Source organism: Talaromyces rugulosus, chromosome IV, assembly GCF_013368755.1.
Source record: "Talaromyces rugulosus chromosome IV, complete sequence".
Classification (NCBI taxonomy): Eukaryota; Fungi; Ascomycota; class Eurotiomycetes; order Eurotiales; family Trichocomaceae; genus Talaromyces; species Talaromyces rugulosus.
The window spans coordinates 1,922,687-1,941,861 of NC_049564.1; the positions used below are offsets into that span (position 1 = coordinate 1,922,687).

General features: G+C 44.1%; 6 protein-coding genes across 6 annotated transcripts; 4 read left to right on the forward strand and 2 right to left on the reverse strand.

The window, feature by feature from the left end:
• Positions 1 to 1,191: 1,191 nt before the first annotated feature.
• On the forward strand, positions 1,192 to 2,098 carry TRUGW13939_07462 (uncharacterized protein; the record flags this gene model as incomplete). The annotated part of the gene is made up of 3 exons (XM_035490603.1): positions 1,192 to 1,456; positions 1,542 to 1,595; positions 1,650 to 2,098. 3 exons carry the CDS (start codon positions 1,192 to 1,194, stop codon positions 2,096 to 2,098), a joined length of 768 nt encoding a protein of 255 aa, XP_035346496.1.
• A 162-nt stretch (positions 2,099 to 2,260) lies between these two features.
• TRUGW13939_07463 (uncharacterized protein) lies at positions 2,261 to 7,225 on the reverse strand (the record flags this gene model as incomplete). Its single annotated transcript, XM_035490604.1, has 11 exons — positions 2,261 to 2,424; positions 2,482 to 2,988; positions 3,059 to 3,318; positions 3,369 to 3,809; positions 3,888 to 4,235; positions 4,310 to 4,409; positions 5,291 to 5,435; positions 5,515 to 6,278; positions 6,347 to 6,437; positions 6,491 to 6,880; positions 6,998 to 7,225. The coding sequence occupies 11 exons, from the start codon at positions 7,223 to 7,225 to the stop codon at positions 2,261 to 2,263; spliced, it is 3,438 nt and encodes a 1,145-aa protein (XP_035346497.1).
• A 669-nt stretch (positions 7,226 to 7,894) lies between these two features.
• Positions 7,895 to 9,613, forward strand: TRUGW13939_07464 (uncharacterized protein; the record flags this gene model as incomplete). Its single annotated transcript, XM_035490605.1, has 3 exons — positions 7,895 to 8,082; positions 8,140 to 9,135; positions 9,205 to 9,613. The coding sequence occupies 3 exons, from the start codon at positions 7,895 to 7,897 to the stop codon at positions 9,611 to 9,613; spliced, it is 1,593 nt and encodes a 530-aa protein (XP_035346498.1).
• A 1,102-nt stretch (positions 9,614 to 10,715) lies between these two features.
• On the forward strand, positions 10,716 to 14,384 carry TRUGW13939_07465 (uncharacterized protein; the record flags this gene model as incomplete). Its single annotated transcript, XM_035490606.1, has 7 exons — positions 10,716 to 10,806; positions 10,863 to 11,114; positions 11,170 to 11,281; positions 11,363 to 11,694; positions 11,757 to 12,163; positions 12,248 to 13,468; positions 13,521 to 14,384. The coding sequence occupies 7 exons, from the start codon at positions 10,716 to 10,718 to the stop codon at positions 14,382 to 14,384; spliced, it is 3,279 nt and encodes a 1,092-aa protein (XP_035346499.1).
• Positions 14,385 to 14,748: 364 nt separating this feature from the next.
• TRUGW13939_07466 (uncharacterized protein) lies at positions 14,749 to 15,669 on the reverse strand (the record flags this gene model as incomplete). Its single annotated transcript, XM_035490607.1, has 1 exon — positions 14,749 to 15,669. The coding sequence occupies one exon, from the start codon at positions 15,667 to 15,669 to the stop codon at positions 14,749 to 14,751; it is 921 nt and encodes a 306-aa protein (XP_035346500.1).
• Positions 15,670 to 17,176: 1,507 nt separating this feature from the next.
• On the forward strand, positions 17,177 to 17,689 carry TRUGW13939_07467 (uncharacterized protein; the record flags this gene model as incomplete). Its single annotated transcript, XM_035490608.1, has 1 exon — positions 17,177 to 17,689. One exon carries the CDS (start codon positions 17,177 to 17,179, stop codon positions 17,687 to 17,689), a length of 513 nt encoding a protein of 170 aa, XP_035346501.1.
• Positions 17,690 to 19,175: the final 1,486 nt, after the last annotated feature.

The following is a 19,175-nucleotide window of genomic DNA, read 5'->3' on the forward strand; positions in this document are numbered from 1 at the left end:
TGGTGAGGTTGACCATCTGTCCCTGTAACCCAAATTTTTCCCTTTGTATTCTGCTCGGTGTATGGATATGGCTTCGTTGGAAACGACCAATATTCTTGACCGGGAGGATACTGTTTTTCGGTGTTGTTGTATTTATGAGGGTGCTTTTTCTTGTTCTCCTTGGCGGGAATAGGAGGAGCCGTACTTAGATGACGCTCGACACTGGAGTATGTCCGAATCTGGAAGCCATCCGATGAAGTTGCGGTTCGATCAATTCGATATGCCTAAATATCATTTAGAATCCGTCTCTTCGTCAGGTAGATATGTATATTGGCACCTTGGGATGTCCCTTTTTTTTGCCCCAGGGTCTGAAAAACACATGTTGGAGTGATACTCGAATAGTACAGACAAAATAAAGTAATAAGAGATTCTAAAACGTGGTGTTTCGTAGATACAAGGGAATCATTGGTATCGAATGATCTGGAAATCAAGGGAAGCAAGAAAAAGAGAAAGGCATAATGACTATCTTTATACCAACCATGAGTGTCGGAAGTAGTCTAGACGCCCTCTATACGTCGTAAAACAAAGATAAACCTGGAATGTAGAAATAGGCATTAGTTCATCTCGCTAGGAAGCAAGCATATATAGGATGGATCTATCACGACTGATACCCTTTTCTCTAACGCGGTTTGGCGATTCAATATTGGCGGTTATCATTTGTTACCCCATTTTGTGGCTTCTGGAATTGTTTTAGACTCTTAGGATAACTGGCTTAGAATCTGTGTAAATGTTATACAAATTTTGTCAATGCGTGATACGAAACTTGAACTGTTTCTTGCCAGCGGCAAGACGATGTGATGTGCCTTTCCGGTGCCACTATTGGCTAATGACAATACACACGGACTACAGAAGGCACTCTTTAGGCGCGGGAAACTACTTCCAACGAATTTCTAAAAATAATAACCCTTGCCATTAAATGCACCAGGGAATGATTGGCTAGCAGCGGCCCTGGTGGGAGTGCTACGCGCTCGGTTGGCGTTGCTAAATAAAGTTGACGCCGAGACTCTGCTCCAACATTCGGGCATCGCATCAACTTCTTACTTCGTTTCTTACAATGACGAGAAGTCCCTTATTTTACTACTCACAAATAACTACAACTCCTATTATACTGCCCACAACCTATCTGCTACAAACCTCGAGAAGCTTCCAGGCATGGCAGACCCTTATGAAATTGCGGGGTCGACATACTCGTCCGACAAAGCCATTGACATTTTACATGGTTATCTAAAAGCTGACAACGCCATGTCTTTGGAAGAAACTTCGCGGTCGATCTTGGAACTGCTTCCCACAAAGGCCTCTCTGTCTACCGAAGTATTTGGGTTTGGCGAGGATTGCTTCGAGGTAGCCGAGTCGTCTTCCTACAGAGAATCGACACATCTCAAGGTAGCCAACCTGCTTGAGACCCTTGGGGAGTCAGGTTACTTCAGTTCCGTGGACTCCTAAGTAAGATTTTCTTCTTTATCGTACATCGTGACTTTGAATTGAAACTTTGGAAAAGACAGGGAAGATTTACCGATTCCAGCGTCTGGGCGAATCGTTGAGAGAGAATTATTCTTGTAAGCATACGTACCAACTACATTCCTTTTCCTTAGTCTAACATAAATCTTTAGCTCCAGATGATAAGAACCCAGCGGAATATGTAAACTACAATTCGTTTGTGGCTCATTTCTATGAGCGTCGTATATTTCCGACAAATCCTACGTATGCCATATGGGCGATGCGTGCTGCCCTTGAGGAAGACCTGGCAAACGAAGAAAAAACAGTTCGAAGCGCGTACTTGTTAGGAGCGGCTCAGTGGCTCTTATGGAATGGACAGACTTTGTTCAAACTCATCACTGACTCAAATCTTCATAATAATACGACATCGGACGATTTGCAACTGTGGAAACCTGGTCCTCTTTACCGCGGGAAAGGTATTTTTGACCTCGAGAGATGGCAATTTTGGAAATATCGTTTTGCACAAGTCATCAAAGAATGTGATGTTACCGACGAGTGCAAGGAGGTGACTGGCAATGTTGTAGACTTGATGGACTCAATCGAAAGGACAACGCTCTTTTGAAAATGACGAAGTCCCAAACTATTTCAATTAGGAGGATTTAAATACATTGTTATTGTTATACTCACTGGATAAATTCATATGTTAACGGCTTTCATGATGATACTCTATACAGACTCCAAATTTGTGCGCCCATGTACTACTTATCTTTACTTAGCTTCTACGTTACTGAGCGCTCCCCTTTTCTTGTGAAAAGCCCACATATTGTGGATCCGGAAAATCACCAGGTGAGGCAACTCCAGTTGCCCAATCAAACCCCCAAAAACTGAAAAAGTCATCGTCCAAAAAGTTTTGTACGCCGTCCAAGTTGGCTTCACGAGTATCCGATTCTTGTTACAAGAGTTGCTTTAGTATCTGATCTTTGTTCAAAGAACGTGTGAGCTTACCTTGCATGTTAACTGAGCTTGGCCACCCAACCACGACTTTTCTGTACCACCAGAAGCAATCAAAAGAAACGCTGACTATCAGCCTATTCCGAACGTGAAGTGAAATATCATAATCACCCTTTGAGTTCCTGAAGACCTCGTTACTTGACCATAGTTTCGTAAAGATTCCTGCTACACGAGCCGGAACATCATTGTTCACAATTGACATTGACTTGAAAATATTTATGGCGGCAAATAATGCAGTCTTTCCGGAGGACTGGTCAAGACCACCCGGTGGCATACCCTTGACAAGTCTCAGCAGAACCGCGGCTGCTAGAACAACGGCCTCAAACACATAATACGGCCATTGCTCCGAGATGTTTAAATTATCGACCATGCCCACAACACTGATTGCGGCAGCAAAAAGGTTGGCTAGTGTGATATTATCGGTGTTATTCTCCGTCATAAATAAGCAAGTAGCACGTATGCTAAGTAGCGCTATGGCTGTATGCAAGTCTGCGGTAGGATCTGCTTATTCTTGTAAGACGAAGAACTCAAGTGTTTCGGTTATCAAATGCCAAAGGGCAGGTGAGTTTACCTTCGTCATTGCTGCTCATGGGCCAGTTTACTAGTTCAAACTCCATAGAAGTTATAAGACTTTTGATTGCAATGTCGTTTTGCGTTTCTCCTCGCTCTAAATCAATTTCAGAGAGCGCCCGTTGCATCCTTGATATCGCTCCGATATTTCGGCCACGGTGAAGAAGCCATTGTGGTAAGCTGGCACAGCATTCGCGGCCTTGCAGGAAGTGTTGGGCACTGCGCATGTCCATAACAGTGAGCCCGCTAGAAATCATAGCACTAAAAGAATATTAGAGGATGAGAAATGCGGCATAGTAAACCTGGCATACTTTTGGTTTATAATTGAAGAATAAGCCCAAAGCTTTGTACCTCGGGTTCCGTCTGGGTCTGCTACCAAATCTCCGTCTCGAAACGTCGGACGGAGGCGCCAGCAGTGATGTAAACCTGCCTGCAGCGCCAGCGGAAGAACCGTACTCGTAAATGTTAGGTAGATACCAGAGAAGAATGGTCGATCGTTTGAAATATGCCAAGTGCAGATTAAAAGCAAGGCTTCGATAACGGGACAAGGCGATCTGGTAAGTCTTAATGAGCTCATAGCCAGATTCTCCACGGGAGTGGACAATTGTGAGAACAGTGTAGGATCTTGGGTACACTTTCTGGATCCAATGGCGACAATCACCCAAAACTTGAGTTCTGACTCTCGAAACGTCTGGTCAGGGGTGGGAACGGACGATAAAATTGGCATTATAGGAGAATAGTGGCAGTTGAATCTAGGAAGTGTGTCTAATCAGCGTTACCCACACCCTGGATCTAATTCAGAATGAAAAAAAAAAAAAAAGGAAACTTACAGATTGAAACATGTGTCAATAAGGCTAGGCGAAACCTCGATGCCGTTGATGACTCGCGGTGCTGAGCAATATTCTATTAATGGGGTGTGGAAAGAGGCCGGTACAGTACGAGGCTCGAGCGTCAGTTGGGGCACAGTAGACATGTCAAAACCGTTGGATAAAATACTCGGAGGCGCATCTGCGCTTTGCTTCTTTCGCCTCGCCTCCAGCACAGTGCATTCGATCCCTTTTTTCACGCATCTAGAGCAAGGGCGAGAGTAGTCGGTGAAAGCATCGCACCTCAGCTTCATAGATCTGCACGCTTCGCATGCGGGTCGCTTTTCTTCCCGGACCTTTCTCCTGTGACGCCTATTTTATCAGGTTAGTCGAAATACATCACCTACAAATGACACCGCGCCTGTCAAGGGGCTGGGGAGACGAACCGGTGCTGTCGGGGACTTTCCATATCTCCGAGGGCCACTCGGCGTTCAATATATAGAGCAATACAGAGATTCCAAGGGCCAAAAAAAGATCTTCGCGTGTCTAGATGATGTTAACGCCAGCTCTAGTGAAGTTCGAATAGGCTTGTTAGTGTCAATGATGTTGCGAAAGACGCTCGCCTTTGTTGGTTCCCGGCGGATATTCCGTGATGGGCCATTTCCGGCCCGCGGCCGCTAAATGGAGCTTATCGGATTCGGATCGGCGTTATCACGCTCTGGCTTGGCGGACTTGGTAAACTTGATGGCATCCTTCATGATTCAATGTTGATCGGATGTCGTTGGGGGTGCTACTGATCTTACTTGAAAGACATCTAGGTAATATTCAACATGAGTTGATATGTACATGTATTTGAAAGAATTGTCACTGAAATTAACAGATCTGACATGGCTGTATGTATTAATGATGAACTGAGAGAGATATGCATCCATTTACTTTTGACATCAACTGAGAGATTTTTTATCAATTGATCGATTACATGTAATTTATGTTGAAATGAGGTTTACTGTAAATAAAAATGCAGCATTTTAATCATATATCGTATATTATACATAAGTTTAATGCTAATTGATATAATTTCACTGTGTCAGTGATTCTATTAGTACGTAACAATACTAGAGGAGTTGGATTCCTTGAATAGTCTATCTATCCACCGTTTGACATTCAAATGTTTTATGTCGTCAACATTGAACGGGGCGAGTCATAAATATCATACCCTGAAACAGCATCGCGCGCAATTTTATGTGTTATCTTTACATATGTAGCTTAGGGTCTACTAAAGAAATGATTTTATAAGTAAAAGTGGTTAGAAACTTGACCAAATATACGTTTCACGACTACTCACTCTTTTTTAGAAAATTACCCCAAAATACAAATATGCTTATCTGGTATTTTTTTCAGTGGAGCGTATTTCAAAATTTAGTCACCCCCAGCTGCAAAAGGGCTTCTTTCCCGGAGCCATTTGCCATATTTCCAGAAGACAAACACCGCAGGCCAGCCGATAGCGCAGCCAACAAATCCGAGAATTGAATTTCCCCACCCGTAGCCAAGTGTAGTGTACATTTGAGGCGCCTATCCATTGTTAGTGAACTGTTAGAAGCCTTTTTGTCTGGAGTATAAGGTGTGATGAATCTGATCGGGGCGGACTCACAAAAAGTGGAAATCCAAATCCCGCCAAAGACCGAAGAACAACAGTAGCAGCAACTGCAGACGCCGCGTAACGAGAGTATGTCTCTACTACATATACCTGCATGGACTGAAAGCAAATAATCATACCGACAGTCACAATGAAGATACCGACATTAGGCCACAACCAGAATGTGGTGTATTCCGAGGTCCACGCATATATGAAAATACCAATTGGAACTAGGATTGAGCCTGGTACCATGAGTGGGATTCGAAACTCAGGCTTCGCAACTCCACCATTGCGTGCCTTTAGTCGGCGGTAAACCCGATCCTGGAAAAAGGCATTGAACCTCGACCCCGCAAAAAACCCCAGACCGGTAGAAATATAGTTCAAACCTCCAATAGATATGGTCTCATGGTACGAGTTAATCCAAAGTCCGGCGAAAGTCGATAGAACAAGATACATCAGACCGTATAGGAATGCCATGTAGATACCGATGAACTGCACAATTGGCTGTGTAGCTAGGAGTTTGAAAGGTCTTTTGAATGCCACGCCTAGCTTCGTTAGGGGCTTTTGGTCTAGGTCATCCCAGTCCGTGTATAGGTGTTCGTTCCCAGTCTTTTTGCGAAGAGCCCTTGCCTTTTCATCTAGGATAGCTCGCGGGTTCGTTTCTGCAAAGAAGAAAAAAGCACAAATCTGGACCAAGCAACCGGCAATCGAAATTGAGTAGAAGCACCATCGCCAGCTGGAGTATTGAACAATAAACCCTGCTGCAATGGGACCGACCGCTTGGAACAATGTCAGCGATACAGATGTCGTCTATCTTCTATCATGGGGTGGATAAGAGCTGGTTTACCTGGACCCAGAAGGGGCATTAACGTATAGATTCCAACTGCTTTACCGCGATCTTCAATTTCCCACACGTCCGACATGACACCGCCTCCAACCTATAAATATTAGCAATAATTCTCTACGGACACTGAAGTATTCCTTGACTCACTGCAAGAGGGGCGCTGCCACTTAGTCCTCCCAAGAACCGAAAGATCCACATCTGTACTGAAGTCCGACAGCCGCCACAGGCCGTATTGAAGACCAAGTAAAATATATTGGATCCAACGAGGACTGGCAATCTTCCATAAATCTCGGACAGAGGACCAAAAAAGAGCGGTCCAATAGCGTAGCCGAGAACAAAAATCGATGTGACTAACATCTCACCCACAGTGCTTTGGATACTAAGATCATTGGCAATTACTCCAAGCGCTGGCGAAAGCATGGAGGATGACAGGGGCGTGACAAAAGAGAAGCCTGAAGCAATGAATGTTATTATCCATTTACGACGAATGGGCCAGTTTCGGGGATTTATAGGGTCTGTTGGTCCATCCCATGTCACCTGCCATTTCATTTAGTCTAAGTGTACTTCTTTTTGCTTTTAGAAAATTGGGATGTCTGCAACCAGCCCTCAATATTTCTCTTTGGGGGGAGTGCTACAATAGGACGATGTGCTTACGAGGTCTGTTTGCTTGTCATCTTGCACCCCATTCGTAACCTCCGCCTTCTCGACGTCGCGCTCTACGAGTGTGTCCAAACCATTGTTGGAAAGCTCCTGAATGAGACAATTCTCAATAGGTTCGATGGAGGGGCTTTGATTTCCATTCGGAGAAGTATCCGTCCCCTCGGCAAATGTAGAGCCGGTTTCGGTCGATGTTGCACTTTCGTTTGTACCGGGCTGTGCCATGATTCAATTTTGAGAAATGGGTATCCTCTAATGCATGTGAGGGGATGTTTCATCTCTAATTATAGAGATGTCTTAGCATTGATATTTTCATACAATGGCAGATGCGCACTTGAATATATCCGATGTAGCGACCTCATCGTTTCGGAGCTTTGAGAAATAGCTCCGAGAATGAACAATGCAAAACATCAAGGCAGCAATACCGAACGAGCATTAAATCAGAGCTTAGCTACGACCCACATGGTTAATTTACCTTCTACTGAAAATAAAGTGACCTGTTTAAAAGAAATGCTGACATCTCCCGGCAACATAACGCGTCCCTGGAGGGCTGTAATTGTCCATAGCGGGGAATGGCATGCTCACTAGGGCCGGTTATGCAAAATTAGCAACACTAGGCGCAACGCAGTAGTGCTGTGGAGAGAGATCTACACTGTCGGTTCGGTGTTAATAGTGATAGATACAACGACATCGAAGGCTGCCATGTTTAAAAATGTAGTTATAAAGGGGGTGAGTGATTCGTAAAGAAATCTAGATCATATCAATAGCTTCACGTTTATGCCAACACTTCGAACATTTTAAGATTTGATCAATTGCATTCGTCTGGATCTTCTTCTTTTTCTTGAAAAAAAAAAAGCCCTAAAAGCTACATAATAGCTACCCCTTGCGGACACAATGAAGAGCAACAAGCAAGATACGGGTTTCTTTCCACTTACGAATTCCGATAAATCAAACTCTTTTTGGACAAAGTTTACAGAAAATCGCAGACTTTGTCTCTGGGGAATAGCACTTGCCTCATGCGCTCTTGTCCGAGGTTATGAGACATCTTTTGTCGGAAACATAGCAGGAGATCCAGCTTTTAAGTACGTTCTGTCCCACTCTATCTTAAAATGAATTTCCATACTAACCATACATGGCAGGTTAATGTTTGGGATTCCTGACCCTTCCGGTGATGGAGGTTATATTATTCCCTCTATTTGGCTGTCGCTGTGGTCGGCCTCTTCCGCTATAGGTTCGCTGATCGGGTCACTAATTGGTGGCTGGTCCCAGGATGCAGTTGGAAGAAAATGGACAATTGGAGTGGCTGGCGTAATACAAGCCGCCACAGTCACGATAAGCTTCCTAGCTGATCAGGCAGCGACAACCGATGCGCGAGGGGGCATTTACTTTGTCGGTAAAGTAGCCCAAGGTATAGCAATGGGCGCCGTAATGTGCACATCTCAGGCATACATATCCGAAATACTCCCTTCGTCGATTAGAGGCTCTGTTGTTTCAACACTTGCTCCGTTCACCGTACTGGGACAGATTATTGCCGCTTTGGTCATCAAGTCTCAGGAGGATATAATGGAGCCGATAGCATATAGATTGCCAATGGCGACGCAGTGGATTTTCTCGGCAATCCCACTAGCTCTTGTTGTATTTCTCCCGGAAAGTCCAGCATGGCTCATGAGGAAAGGTCGTTTCCAACAAGCACGAGAAGCATGCCTCAAACTGGAGGGGCCTAAATTTTCTGACGACGGCAACAATGCCTATGACCGCCTTCGAGCCGACGTTGCCAGGGAGAGTGAGGACGGAGATAAGTTTGACGAGATATCCTACTTGGATCTTTTTCGACGACGCAGTGATGCTCGACGCACTATGATCGTACTCTTTGCCAGCACTATCCCAGAACTGTTCGGTTTACCCTTGTTCGGCCATACCACTTATTTTGCGGAACTTCTTGGCATGGAAGCAGGGGAGGCCACAACCTTGTACATTTGTGGCGCTGTTGGCGGATTTATATTCAGTCTCCTCGGATTCTATCTGTTGACGAGAGTTGGTCGGAGACGAATGCTAGTTTTTGGGCTGACGCCCGTAGCTTTGCTATGGTTAGCTATGGGTATTGCAGCTTGTTTCCCCTCGGTATCCATTGCATGGTAAGTGATACTCATCTTTCATGCTTTTTGGTTTCTAGTTATCTTTAATAACACTAACTGTAGATGTAGGTTTGTTGGAGCTGTCATGGCAGTTAGTATCTGCATCGCAAGCGCTGGTCCATGGCCGGCATCATATGCTGTGGTAGGAGAGACATCTACTCTGAAACTAAAAGCCAAAACGTCTGGTCTGGCGTGGTTTACAAACTATCTCACCAACGGAATTTTCGGTTTCTTTCTGCCGTACATATACAACTCGGATGCAGGAAACTTGGGAGGAAAGATCGGATTTGTCTACGCTGCATTTACCAGTATTGGAGTTATAGGGTGTTGGTTACTTGTCCCTGAAATGAAGGACAGGTCACCTATAGAATTGGATGAGATGTTTGAAGCGAGACTATCCACGCGGAAATTTCGTTCTTACTTAGGACATGCAGCGATACCCGAAGAGGAACACCCACTTAGACAAGCTAATTCTTAGAGAGACAACGACTTCTCATCATTTTCCATTACAGTCAGCCACTGTCTTGTTTTTTCTCTCCTCTTTGCATCTTTCAGTGTTACCACATGTCAACCCATGTTCAATTTACGCATTTACTAAGAATATACATATCTGCATTATGATTCTTGACTACTGGTATAACGAAACTTCATTTCAAACTTTTCATATATTCATCGACTTCATGTTATGTTAATATTTGAAGAGTTAAAACGTTTACTGCAATGCGGGCACAGCAAAATATAAAAAGAGGTAGTCAACACATTGATCAGTTGATGTTTATGTCACATGTAAGATTAGGTATTACGAGTCCTCTTTGCTGATTTATGCATGAGAACCGGGAATAACTTTACATGGAACGCCAGGATGTAATTAACTGACTAAGCGACATATTGATTACTGTTAATTGCACGGTTATTGAATTTGAAGGTTCGGATTTCTTCAGAATCATGCCAGAGCACCGAGGTCATTGTGTATCGATTCGTGATAGTAACCCCCATTGGAAGGCATTTATGAATAGTTTAATTTTTCTCAGCTGCTACGTACAACTGTTTTTGGTCAGAGAACCATGTTCGTTTCCTCTAACACCCATCGCACCTTTCATGCTCGAGGTGACGCGCCAGTCCTTAACATTTGGTAGCTAAATTGAACCGTTGTTTTTAGCCCAAGGCATCTACATTTCACAACATTTAAAGCAATGGTAATTATAACAGTCTCCCCTTTTATGCATAGGAACACCGCCCGCTTGGAGAAGGATGTCAAAAGTCGGCGATATTATCGCCGGCTCGGCTCGGTGTTGTGCTAGATAACGCCGATAAACATTTACTACGGACAACGTCAACAGGTATCGGCATTATGCAAGACGGGCGGCAAAGTCAACAAAGAGGATTCCTTTTTTTCTTCCTTTGCTAACTGTACTCCGTACCAAAGCGAATTTGCCTTGTCATGTGTCTGCAATGAATGGGATACTTATATAGCTCCAGAATCCTTCACATAGCGCTGCATAGAATTACATTCGTATTCTAAGAGCCATCAATACACATATATTATCTCTTTCTTTCGCCTAATATACCACTAACGCATTATGGGTACACCTGTCCCACATCCCCGAGGTTGGCCAATGATGGGCAACTCACTAGACGGAATGAACCATGCCCAGTATCATGAAAAATATGGTACGTATGTGGAATTTCCATTATGCTAGATGCTTGCTTTTGCTTACATATGATAGGCCCGATATTTCAACTTGTTGACGGCCCAGGCAAAAGGCCAACATTATTTGTGTGCTCAGTGGAACTGTTGAATGAAATTTGCGACGAGAAAAGATTTGCCAAAATGCCCAGACGAGGGGGGCTTTTTGAGGTACGAAACCTAACACATGACGGGCTATTTACTGCGTCACATGGGGAACATAATTGGGGAATCGCACACCGAGTTCTCATGCCTGTCTTCAATGGCATTGCTATCAAGAACATGTTTGAGGGTAAGTCCGTCTACGGATTGGACCAATGTAAACTCCTAGCCTGACTGAGATTCAGAAATGTACGACATCGCTAGCCAGTTGGTTTTGAAGTGGGCGAGGTCTAGTCCTGGAACTAAAATCAACGTGACTGGAGACTTCACAAGACTTACCCTAGATACACTGGCTCTGTGAGTTGGCCTTCTCATCCCCATATCAGCAGTTTATTTAAGTCCACTATTTGAGTGTATTTAGCTAACCAACAGTGGCAGGACTACCATGGATACGCGTTTTAACTCCTTTTACTCCGAAACACCGCACCCCTTCGTTAGCGCTATGGTCTCGTTTCTTACTGAATGCAGCTCGAGAAGTAAGCGGCCTGATTTTGTAAGTGACTATGTATTTAGAGGCTCCACGCAAAGATACTGGGAAGACGTCAAAACTATGAGGGAAATAGGTCGTGAAGTCGTTCATAAACGGCGAAATAGCTCATATCGCAAAAAGGACCTTATTGATGCTATGATACATGAGGTGGATCCTAAAACAGGCCAGAAGATGACAGAAGAAAGCATAATCGATAATATTACTACATTCCTCATTGCTGGTAAGCATCTGAATGGGCTTGTGTCGTGATTTTTCACTAATCTTAGTGATGTTTTGGTACAGGCCACGAAACAACTTCGGGACTGCTGTCATTTATGCTTTACGAACTGGTCAAAAACCCGGAGGTCATGGAGAAAGCTAAAGCCGAAGTGGATGCCGTTCTCGGACAGGGTTCGATGACTCCAGAAATGCTATCCCAGCTCCCTTACCTGACGGCGGTAATCAGAGAAACACTGAGGCTCCACCCAACGGCGCCTGCGTTTTCAGTCGTACCCAAACAAGATGCATGTGATGACTCCCCCATTTTCATTGGTCAGGAGCAATACCAGGTTGGTAAAAACCAGACGATAGTTGCAGTTCTCCAAGAAATCCATGAAGACCCCACGGTCTACGGAGAGGATGCAGACAAGTTCAAACCTGAGCGGATGTGCGATGAACACTTCTACAATTTACCAAAAGGAGCCTATAAGGTAGACTTTCCACTATTTCATTGTTACCTATTGGAAGTTATTTAGATTTCTGAAGCTGACAAACTGTTTTCAACAACGATTTAGCCTTTCGGAAATGGTGCGCGAGCGTGTATCGGTCGTGCTCTAGCCCTGCAAGAAGCGACCATGACAATGGCACTACTCATCCAAAATTTCGAATTTGATTTTGCCGATCCCGACTACAATCTTGCCATAAAGAAGACACTCACCATTAAACCAACAGGCTTCCAGGCAGTTGCCAGGCTTCGTGTTGGACTAACCCCAACATTCGTGCAGAGAAGGCTTTTGAATCAGGACGTAAAGGAGCTGGCTCGGCCCAAGTCTAATACAATCACGACTATTATCGATGGCAAGGGAGAAACACACGAACCAAGGCCAGAAACTCCGACAAAATTAGTGGACCTTATCATCTGCTATGGATCTAACACTGGCACCTGCCAGACGTTGGCACATACGCTTGCCGGTGAAGCCCCCAAACATGGTTTCTGTCCAGCAGTGATGTCCATGGATCAAGCAGCAGAAAACATTACCACCTACGCAAAAGTGCCGGTCGTGGTTATCACAGCCAGCTATGAGGGCCAGCCTCCCGACAATGCCACTTCGTTTGCGAGTTGGTTGGCGAACCTGGAGACAGAAGGCAAAACAAAATCCCTAGATGGACATGTTCACGCAGTTTATGGATGTGGACATCGTGACTGGGTCACCACTTTTCAGAAGGTACCGACCTGGGTGGACAACGCTTTGATGGCATGCGGCAGCTACGCGGTTGTAAAAAGAGGGTTCTCGGATGTTTCATACGACGATACTTTTAATGACTTTGACCTATGGGCTGACAAGTCACTGTGGCCAGCTTTGACTCAAGAGTACTTCAATTACCACTCAACCAACAAGGGAAACCTCGAAAGAGGCATAAAGAAGCCAAAAGCAGAAGCGAAAACTTCAAGCTTTGAAGTGGTTCCTAGTAGCCGGGTGCAAGAGCTAGATTATGACGGTCGTGAAGGCACTGTCCTAGAGTCGACATTACTGACTGTGCCCGGAGAGCCCGAAAAGCGACATATCAAAATCCAGCTCCCATCTGGTATGGAGTATAGCACTGGTGATTACCTAGCAGTTCTACCAGTCAACCATGACGAGACGGTCAAGGTAGCAATGACAAGGTTTGGACTGGCAATAGACTCGCAGGTTGTCTCAAGCAAAAGCATAAACGGCCTACCCGAGCCGAGATCCAGGAGTGCATATATCATGCTAAAAGAGCTTGTGGAGCTAAATCATCCAGCTACTGATAAGGTGAGTCGTTTTTAAATTTCTGTAAATGTATTATGTGCTGATTCATATGTAGAACGTCCGCGCCATTGCACTCTCAATCCCGGAACAATCTGAAAAGAACGCTCTTGAAGCGGTTGTCTCGTCAAAGCAGGGCAGGGAGCAACGTCCTAGTCTTTTACATTTGCTCCTCATGTTTCCATCAGCAAACATGTCCTTTGCAGAATATCTTTCAATGCTCCCGCCTCTGCATATTCGCCGATATTCAATTTCTTCCTCGCCACTTCCTGACCCTAGATCATGCACTCTTACCTATGGCGTGGCGAATTTTGGACCAGAGGCAGGTCGAAGTGAATTCAGAGTTTTCGGCGCAGCTTCAAATTATTTGGCCAACTTGAAGGTGAACGACCGACTTTTGGTGTCTCTTCGTCCTGGAAATGCACACTTTCGCCTTCCTAGAGATTTGACTGCCACACCAATCATTTTAGTATGCGCCGGTTCTGGCTTGGCACCTTTTAGAGGATTTGTAGAGGAACGGGCTACTTTCATAAAGACAAACCCGGAAACCCCTTTGGCGAGGTGTATCTTATTAATTGGATGTCGGCACCCCGAAAAGGATGCCCTGTATCTGCAGCATCTGGAAGAATGGGAGAAAGCCGGAGCGATGGAGTTACAATATGCTTTTAGTGCTACCCCAGAGAAGAGCCATGGCTGCAGGTATGTTCAAGACCGGTTGTGGAAAAGTCGAGAAAGTCTAATGCCACTTCTACTCAATGGTGGAGGAAAAATGTTCTTTTGTGGAGGAGCAAAAGCTCTTGAAGGTGTGACCAAATCCGTTGTTCAAGCGTACGCAGAACAAACAGAAAAATCATTGGATGAAGCTTCAATTTGGTTCAGAGCAATCCGCAATCAACAATTTGTCAGTGATGTTTTTAACTAATTTTCTTTCAATGATATATACATGTATAATTGAATTGTTTCCACGGTCCAAGTCATCGCTGTGTTACACATAGAAGTCAAATCATCTCAAGCACGAAGTGAATTTCATAATATCGATTTGAAATCGTGCTAAATATTTGGGTATTTGAGGATGTAGGCAGCCCGAGTACCATTGTTTAATGATTTTCTCACAAGGAACCAATTGTCCATGATGGATACACTCTCGGCTAGTAGAAATGACTTAGGATTCTCCTAGTCTCTTCGTTTCCTGAGGATTTTATAGCTTCCTCAATCATGCTTTTGATTTCTTCAAACGGTGTGCTTTGTTTATTAAAGTACTCAAGGAAGGATTTTAGTACATTAGGTCAATCCTGTTGAGCCGCCTTTACCAGTGGAAATTCGTTGTTATTGCAGGCAGTGAATATGTTCGCGCCTTTCTCTAGAAGGATTGTCGCGGTGTCCGCCGTCTGTTCAGTAGGGCTTTTTAAGCTACATAGAGTTAGAAGAGGTGTCATTCCTATTTCAGAATTCCGTGAATCAATGTCCGCTCCATGAGAAAGCAGAAAACACACTGTGCGCTCCACTATTGCCCGTAGATTTTGATCAGACTGGGCTGCGAGTAGTAGAATACATTGATTCCCCGACAATGTTAAAGTCAAATCCTGCAGAAAATACGTCTTCATAATGCATATTTCCCCAAAGCGAGCTGCAGTACAAAGTGTCTTCTGCTCGTCATAGTAATGAGGTGCAATATCCTTTCCTGTATGCTGTCGGATCAGATCAAAAACTCTTTCTCCTCCCTTGACAGACTGAGAGATTAAGGACCTAAATTCGTAAGTTCCCGGTACGGCCAGGCAATCCTTATTTACCAGAAATCGGATAATCTCAAACTTGGCATCGGAAATTGGTGGCTGTGAGGTGCATTCTTGGAACGCAGTTGGGCATGCCGGAGGTTCTGAGGGGTATGGATCAGTGCCTTTCTCGATTAGTAACTTAAATATCTCAATATCATCCCGGCGGATGGCCTCTAATACAGCAGGCACTCCATCCTCGTTCAGTTCATCCACATCGGCCGGATGCGCACCATTCGGATCTGCTCCATTATCAAGCATCAACTGTACGATGTTGATGTAGCGGTCATTCACAGCTTTTGATAAAAATAGAGTCAAATGCCACAGCCAATCATCTTTGTCTGTTGTATGCTTTTCGGGCCAGTCCACATCCAAACACCGTTTGATTAAGTCTTCGTAGCCACCTGCTGCAGCGCCTTCCATAAGAGACCGCATTGAACAACTGCCAGCCTTGTAATGGGAGTTAAATAGATGAAGCTTCGAGATATATATTTATGTGATATTACTTGGAAATAGTAGTCGACCAGACAGCAGAATTTCAATGTTCATGAACTGCTTCCAACTCGTAGCAATATGGGCTGATTTTTGATATTGGAATAACGATGCACCTTTTGGATGAAATATACTTTATTACGTACGTAGAGATGTATGTTCTTGATGTTAAGGCATCGAATTCGACAGTTGGATTTTATCTCTGTGGGGAAATCTGAACTACGGTAGACTGTAATACAGATCGTACAACTAGCAGGTTATAGGCTTCCATTAGGGATACGTCTAACCCAGGACTGTTGAGTTCAACAAGGGAAGCTTTTGCCAGGAAGGAATTATAAAAGTACTCCTGTCAGTAGTTGGGAGCTAAAACAAGTCGGAACTACTGATATTGCCAGTAACGCACTCACATGAAGGCATGACATCATTTATCCTGTGTTATGCATGTGATATGCTTTATCGGAGCATTGCATTATTTAGTGCATAATTCGTCCATAGTCAGCAATTCTTACCCTGTGAAAAGTCAGTGACAAACATCATTCTCTAAACGGCTGTAAGCAAGCCATGGCCCCAACGCGCTTAGGATTAGAAGGCAATTAGTTTGGCGATCTGTTGGGTTGAATGCATGACTTTTAACCCTGAAAGTTCCGCCCCGCGAGATTTAAAGCGAATATTATAACCACTCAAGGCAAAGTTTGACGTCTGCCTAAACCGACTCTCTCCCCCAGAGTCCTTTGCCCCATGGGCAGGGGATTTATACGCTCACTCGTAACCCAATCTGGTAGTAGATTCGAAATCAAATTTTCTAATAAATTCTTACTGGTTTTGGTCCTCAGTTCCCTGCCATCAAAAGCCATTAGTTTATAACATTATTTTAAACAACCCTGATACTCCCTAACCTTAACCCAAACCCAAGCCCGGACCTTTTCTAACCCCATAACCCTAACTGTAGAGGTGAGGTGTAGGTTGGAGATTGGGAATTAAAAACACTAGGAACTTACTGGGAAAATCTGATTTCGGGTCTACGGCGGATTGGGTTAAGGGGGTGGGCGTATATATCCCCATTAAAACATGAAGATCTTTAGATTCGCTCCTTGCGGTTTGCTAAGCTTTGAGGCGGGTGCGGGGGCTAGAATTCACATATACGCGATTTGTTGGCACTTCTCCAGAATCTGGAACAAGCTGGTTCGCCAAAGGCAAATTAGTGCTTGGCGGAATGAATCTACGAAGCTTTGCCAGCTTTTTTTTGAAACAAGTGTTAATGTCTTATTCCTTACTGTGTTGAATGTCGGGTTTATGACGTATGTAATGCAACCTGTGAAATTGTATAAGAACGAGTTTGATTCTCAACAAATGCATTATTGTATATTCCACATCAAAGTAACATCCAAACATATCAATTGAGCTCCCCAATTATTTGATCTACCAAAGAAAGATATCACGCGAAGACACCATGTACCGTCATATTCTTAGCCTTGCCACCGCTGTGGCCATTCTTGGCCAGGCTTCTGCGAGCTGCCAACTCTCAAACAGTCTCAAATCAGCTGAGACAACGGCCGAGACACGAAAGCAGCTGTGTATGCCCCAAGGAGAAGGCGTATGGACATTTGCACTGGACGTCAGTGAAGTAGCTGTCCCAACCTTTAACGGCGGCGCTCCGTGGGCTGGACTGGCTGGGTACACCGCCTACATCATCTACGACAACGAATGCATTCCACGGGGAGTGTATGGGCCGTCAGGAAATGACTGTGGCACACCTTATGTTATCGAAGACAACTTTCTTCCCTATGTCCTAACCGTTAAAGCCATTGACACCGACCTCGGTGGTCCCTACTTCAAGTTTGCCTACGCCAATGGTTTATATTCAATCGGAAACAATGGATGCACTTGTAGCGACCTATCTAGTGGCCTTGAGGGAGAGCAAGGTTGCAAATGCGCGTTCCCTCTTGAAGGGGAGTCAAGCTAGGCTTAAATGGACGTAGGGGCCTATCGATCAATACATCTGGGAATTAGTTGTCGAAGTACTCAATTTATACAAACTACATAGTTCTCTTCCTGAAAACACTGCGTAAAATCCGATTGCTATCAAGTTTATCACCACACGCTAAATCTGATTAAAATTTCACGATCCTTGAGAACTAGAAGCTCTGGGGAAAGCATGCGGTAGTGTTAGTAAATCAGTGATGTTAGTCTACTAATAATGCTCAAATGACATTTGAATAGTATTTTTGGGAAAATGCAGGGTGAAAAATCGTCTAAGAAGAGCCGAAGGTTATCTTCATAAAACCCTACCGTCCAAAGACTTTCAGTTTTTGTTAAACTGTCGTCAGTCACTCATGTAATAGGAAAGCGCACCCAAGCCAATTATAGCGCCGCAAAATCCATTCCAGTATGCCTTGGTGCGATATCGTGTCTCACAGGGTGCTTAGGCTATGAGTATCGATCTCGGTGTTTTTATTCGGTTGCTTTTGTGGCAGAACACAAATAGTACACTAAATATAGCATGAAAATTGACAGCGAGAATAAAATGTTGGCTATCATCGAATACGCAAGCAATCAACGAAGATAATTAAGGCGCTCTATTTGCCAGTTGCTATGTGAGCTTCTAACTCAGTCAGCACGTGTAGAGAAATAAATAACCCGCAATACCCTAATTTCATCCACCTACAAGGCAAAATATGCTACAATACGATCCAGAATGGCAAGACGGATGGCCATGATCCCATCCGAGTCCAAGCTCTTCTAGTAGAGCGCAGTCAGAGAACGAGGTGGCTCTCGTAATGCACCGCTTCATTAACAAAAATGACCGACCATTATCGGTGTGACTGAAGACGCACTCCGGTCTATGGAGTAATGTTAATGGCCCTTTCGCCCCTCCACATCAGTAAGCGCAACTTAAGTAGACTCTGTACTGTTTGGGCGTGAATAGCTCTTAAAAGTAGCAGAAGGCAGGACTTTGTGACCATGAGTAGTTTCAAAATTGTTTTACGAGTTAGATACGGGATAAGAGCACTTTTGCCATCACTCCTACTATCCTACTAATCTTCAGAATTGTCTACTCTTGCTTTAGCCTCACTCCCTCTGTTTCTAGATGCCAGCGGAGATAATAATAGTTGCCAATAAGCTTCAATGTTACATCCACCTGAACATTGAAGGGAGGCTCAGTTACGTAAGACGTGGTATATGAGGATGTCGACCTCGACTATAGGATATTATTTGTTTTAGCAATCGTCGAGCGACCGTTTCTCAATTTCATAAGGCCTCTAAGTTTATAATAAAACGGCCATTTAAAGTATTAAATATAAAAGGAAGTTTTAATAGATGAAAGGGGCTGTATTAATGCAAGGGAAGTTTTTTATGACTATTGTAGTTGCAAAATTTAATCAATTGCACTTGAAGTTAAAACTATTCCTCCTCTTAGTGTGCATAAAACTATGTAAATTGCAAGTCTA